At 35.4% G+C, this 5,542-nt stretch overlaps 1 protein-coding gene across 2 annotated transcripts; it reads left to right on the top strand.

Moving 5' to 3' along the window:
• The first annotated feature begins 803 nt into the window (after window positions 1-803).
• LOC107819896 (two-pore potassium channel 1-like) lies at window positions 804-4,968 on the top strand. Of its 2 annotated transcripts, XM_075256800.1 has the most exons (4): window positions 820-917; window positions 1,008-1,066; window positions 2,945-3,864; window positions 4,547-4,968. In XM_075256800.1, the coding sequence occupies exons 3-4, from the start codon at window positions 2,966-2,968 to the stop codon at window positions 4,695-4,697; spliced, it is 1,050 nt and encodes a 349-aa protein (XP_075112901.1). In that variant the 5' UTR covers window positions 820-917; window positions 1,008-1,066; window positions 2,945-2,965; the 3' UTR covers window positions 4,698-4,968. The 2 variants fall into 2 exon arrangements, with proteins under 2 accessions (XP_016501561.1, XP_075112901.1); XM_016646075.2 differs by having other exon boundaries at window positions 804-1,066.
• The last annotated feature ends 574 nt before the right edge of the window (window positions 4,969-5,542 follow it).

Here is a 5,542-nt window from a genome sequence, read left to right as displayed (position 1 = left end):
TTAACTATTTTTTGTACCAAAGCTAATAATTCAATCCAGGTAAAAATAATATACAAATTTAAACGCAAACATAATACAAATCAACGTGGAAACACATTCAACAAAACAAATATGCATATGCTCTACGAGTTTCGACATAAACAAAATCGAAATATCTCGATTTAAGTTTTTTGAAATAGATCCAAATCGAATTTTTGACCCCGAAAGAAGGAATCCAAGGCTTGAGATGTATGCGGGACCTACGCTCTTCACCTTTTGTGTGACGGGTGGGGCCCAAGAATTTTTTTTTAATTAGCGGGGGGAAGGGGGGGCAGCAGTGGTGGGCGTTTTTTTTTAAAATGGAGACAGAAGTCGTGGGGAAGAAGAAGAAGGGGGACCCTATATTTTATTATAGGGAAACGCAGTACTATACTGCATTTTCCTATAAAAAAAATTAATTACCCTATATTTTATTATAGGGAAACACAATATAATACTGCGTTTTCCTTAAATGCAGTATTGTAATGCGTTTTCCTATTAAAAAATTAATTTTTAAATAAAACGCAGTATAATACTGCGTTTAACTTTAACGGCTAACTTTCTGTTAAAGTAAAACACAGTAAAAATGTAGAAACATATTGCGTTCTATGTAGAAATGTAACTTTTTTTTTTTAACTTCAGAAACATATTTTGTGCCAAAAAAAGCATTATTTCAGTTTCGGACTCCTATAAAAAGGAGGCTTGTTATTCTTTAAAAATTTTATTTTATTTATTGAAATGCTTACCTGTCAATTTAAAACATAAAAAAGACCCAGCAAAGGGCAGTGGAGAAATTAAATAAAGTTTATTTTCAATCACTGGAATAACGATAAAAGCCAAAAAAGATATTCTCATTCTTGTCAACGAAGCTGAAAGTAACAGCAAGATGACTCTGTAAAGTTGCGATTACGCATCACAAATTGAAGAATTAATGCAGCTGCAGTTAATAAACAACAAATTTATGATAATTACAACTATTTTTTTTGCAGTTTAATTTGTAATTGAAGCAGAATTTCAAGCAGAAGCATATTCCATTGGAGTAGAACAAGTAAGTTGCTCTGTTTTTTTAGGTAATTCAAGCTAATGAACAATTTTTGTAGAATTATTATTTTGTTTAGATCTATTTAGTATATCTTAAGAGTATATGTGCTGATATCGACAGTTGACGCTACAGGAATCTTTCTTTTAGTTTATCTTTTCCTCTTTGTTTACCGTTGCTTTATGAGAAAATTTTGCTGAATTATGCTGGAATTGACTGCTGAATAAATAGGTTTTTGATTTGTGAACGAGGGCGGATCTACATTATGAGGAATGCTTTTGGATTTGCAAAAAAAATTAAAAATGTATAGTACTATAAATAATTCAACCACTCTAAATCCATTGACTTTTGAATCTACATATTAGGTTTACCTTTGCTTATAAATTATGATGCCAAAGGATATGTGGACGAGGAATGTTGCAAATTGGCAATGCAATTCTCAAGTTTTTATATTTAGCTGGCGTTTTGTTCAAAAAGTTTAATAAGACTTTTTGCCCGAAAAAAAAAATCATTTTGCAAAAACAGTTTTCCAACTGAAAGCCAAGAAAGACAAGATTTTAGTAATGAAAATCTTTCTTTCTTGGCATAAAATGAGATTTATTGCTTGTGGAGTCGGATCCAGGATTTAAACTTGATTAGTTCAGACTTTAGAATTCTTAGTTGATGAACTTATGTAATTTTGAAATTAGTCCTTTTCACATATATATCCATGTTTAGTGTCAAAAGTACTGTGTTCGGTTGAACTTGTACCTACTGGTTGTTAGTGAACCTTAGCTTCATTCATACTCGTATAAACCCAAGCCACAATCCTCATTTGTTTGTGACTCTGACTCGCAACGAATTTTATCCGGAGGAATGCTTAACACCTTCCATTTGCCACACAGGTTTTGACTTTTGATCCTGTGGGATGCAAAAGAAACTATATTAAATAGAAAAGCTCTTATAGTATAAGACATATCATATTGCTCTCGGGACTTTGGTCTAGTGGTAAGAGTGCAATGTGTGATGTGTGTATTAGGCGCACTCATGGGTTCGAACCCCGCCGCAGACAAAAGCCTGGTATTTATTATCTACTAACTGTGCGCCGGATTGCCCTCGGGGATTTTTCATTTATCCAAAAAAAAGTATAAGACAGCTGATATCTTTCAGCTGTTAAGTATGCACCATTCCTTTTTCCATTTAAATCTGAAACAATTTGGAGTTAGCTTAGTCGTTTGAGACTTCCAAAATATTTGATAGATAAGTTCCCTTTGAACTCAGCCTTTTCAGCATAGTCACTAAACATATTAGAAAATTCATCTATCTCTAGCAAGAAGAAGCATGCATGTGGCCGCATCGCTAGCAGTTACCTCTTCAGATTGCGATCAATATTAGCATCGAGTGGACCAGACTATACCTCCATATCCTAGAATTAGAACATAAGCAGATATGCAATCTGCAACCAGGCGAGTTTGCAAAGTAATGCATAGGAAGACCCAACTGATAATTATGCTGGAAATTCTTAAAAAAAGATGGTAACCTAGTATGTGACATTGTCATAGGCCTTAATAATGCCAACACAAGTTGCATTACAGTTTTGTGGTATTATGTACTGATAACCATAGTTTTGCGCATGTAGTATGCTTATGAGTTCGTTATAAGTTGCACCTATCCAGTCTTCGACTCCTTTCACACTTTAAATGCTAGGTTGTGTTTCTGAAAAGCAAGGTGCAATTGTGTATGAATAGTGTGAGAAGATTGACTTAATATATTTTACAATCTTGCTAGTTTTCCTTTTTGGGCTTAAAACTGGAGCTTCTCTACTGAAAAATCACAATGCATTAGCATAATGGTTGGGATTTTTGAACTAACAGCATCCTTATCCTTGATTTCTTTCGGCGTTTGTAGAGGTACTTGATTCTGCTTGAAATGGCAGACAGCAACATAAAGCAGCCTTTATTACATCTGCCACCTCAAACCTGTCAAAATGTTGCCCCAATGAGAAGAAGATTACGCCGATTTAAAAGTGCTCCTATGGCCGAATTTTTTCCTGGAGAGATAAATGACACAAAGGACAACCAATCACTCCCACGTTCTGATTCAATTTTGGATAAACTCCATCCAAGTTTCAGAAAAGTTATGTTTTACTTGGTTATATACCTGGCTATTGGTACCATGTGCTTTTACTTTGTTCAGAACCAGATCGAGGGAAAGAAAGTAAACGGAGTTCTTGATTCTCTTTACTTCTGTGTTGTGACAATGACCACTGTTGGATATGGGGACCTTGTGCCGGATAGTACAACTTCTAAACTGCTTGCTTCCGTCTTTGTTTTCTCCGGGATGGCCCTTGTCGGACTGGTTTTAAGTGAAGGAGCAGATTACCTAGTGGAGAAGCAGGAAACACTATTAATCAAAGCAATGCATGTGCGTCGTAAAGTTAGTCCTAGTGAAATTTTAAAAGAAATTGAAACAAACAAATTAAGGTACAAGTGCCTTGTCACAACGGTCTCTCTCGTGGTGTTAATGGTTGTTGGAACGGTGTTCCTTGCCAAGGTAGAAAAGTTAAGTACCATTGATGCCTTTTATTGTGTCTGTTCTACCATCACAACCTTAGGATATGGAGACAAAAGCTTCTCAACAAGAGCGGGGCGCATTTTTGCTGTGTTTTGGATTTTGACTAGCACCATTTGTTTGGCTCAGTTCTTCCTTTATGTTGCTGAAGTCAACACAGAAAAGAGACGGAAGGAGCTGGTGAAGTTGGTTCTTACAAGAAGGATGACAAATGTAGACTTGGAAGAAGCTGATCTTGATAATGATGGGCTTGTTGGGTAAGTTATATAAATCTTAAAAGCCTATCACCAATAATTAGCCTGTTGTGTCTGTCAAATAAGAACTACTCCCTCCATCCCAATTTATCTGGTGGCACCATTTGACTAGGCACGGAATTTAATAAAATAAATGAAGACTTTTGAAACTTGTAGTTCAAAACAAGCCTTATATATTTGTGTGGTTATAAATCATATCATTAAGTGGTCGTTTGGTATGATAGATAAGCAAAAATAATCCTTAGATACAAATTTAGTACGGCCTTATCCCTTGTTTGGTTGTTAATCTTGAGATGAGTTATCCTAGGATTAAAAATAGTATGAGATAACTTATACCTGCTAGAGGGTGAAATAGCAACCCCAGGATAAAGCAATAAAATTGACAATCTCAGGATTAATACCACATATGAAACATTCAATAAAAAATAATATCAGGATAACTAATTCCAGCATAACTAGTCCTAGCATAACTTGTATTCAAACCAAACGATCCCTAAGGGTAAATGAATTTTTTTAAGTTAAATTGTTTGTAAATATAGAAAGATCACATTCTTTTTGTGACAGAATAAAAGGAAAGAGTTCCTCATAAATTGGGACGGCGGGAGTAGTTTTATATTCTACTCCAGTGTGTTTTAACTTCAAGATCAAGTTATTCTAACTTTTCTTCACTTTTCATATGTGAAAGGGCTGCTGAATTTGTGGTTTATAAGCTTAAGGAGATGGGGAAGATCAACCAAGACGACGTTTCACTTTTGTTGGACGAGTTTGAAAATCTTGATGTTGACCAGTCTGGAACTTTGTCTACCACAGATTTGACACTTGCTCAATCATCTTGAAAGGGAAGGCGGCTGCAGTGCTGCATAAAATTCCATATCGAGCTAGCGTGTTATTTCCATGAGCTTCTGCAGAGTCTTGAGTCTGGTGCTCATTTCATCGTATCGTGAGTGTTTTTTCAACAGGTACCGGAGTCATATTCAGTTTATCCACTTCATAGAATGCACCATGTATATGCAGTGTAAATTAAGGTAAAAACAACAGTTATTGTGGCTTTGCTGGTGGGCTATTCGACTCGGTTATTGTAGTCTTGAATCTGAATTGAGTTTCTCCTGAAAGTTTGTTTACAGAAACTGTGAAGCGCCTTTTTCTGGTGGAACTTGAAAGACAACAAGCCATTATTTGATTTTGAATATACAGTGAAATAGATTTACCAATTTGAGATGTGAACATTCTTTCATCGGCAAAAAAGAATGTATGATTTATGAACTACATTGTGGTCTAGCCCAGTTGCTTTCTTTGTCATTGCTTCCTCAAAATCCTATAATGATTGATATTATAATGCCGCCGATAAAAAGGGCAGCCCGGTGCACTAAGCTCCCACCCACTATGTTCTGAATGTTGATTCAAAATTAAAGTATCCACTCCAGAAAATAAGTTTTAAAGTATTCAGTGATGATTTTCTGGCCGCCAAAAGTAATGTTATATATTCCTTTAGTATTATAGTTCTATTATTAGCTTTTGTAGCGACTAAGCTCACCACAAAAGTAAACAATGTGCACAAATAAATTTTGTAAAAACAGCACGGTATAGCCATTTTTCGGATTGATCATTCAAAAATAGCCAGCGTTTACCAAGTCAATGAAAAATAGCCACTATTTTGCTGCAGCAGAGACCGGTCCAGCAT

This window comes from Nicotiana tabacum, chromosome 1 (genome assembly GCF_000715075.1).
Source record: "Nicotiana tabacum cultivar K326 chromosome 1, ASM71507v2, whole genome shotgun sequence".
Taxonomy (NCBI): domain Eukaryota; kingdom Viridiplantae; phylum Streptophyta; class Magnoliopsida; order Solanales; family Solanaceae; genus Nicotiana; species Nicotiana tabacum.
This window is presented reverse-complemented; position numbering and strand designations above follow the sequence as displayed.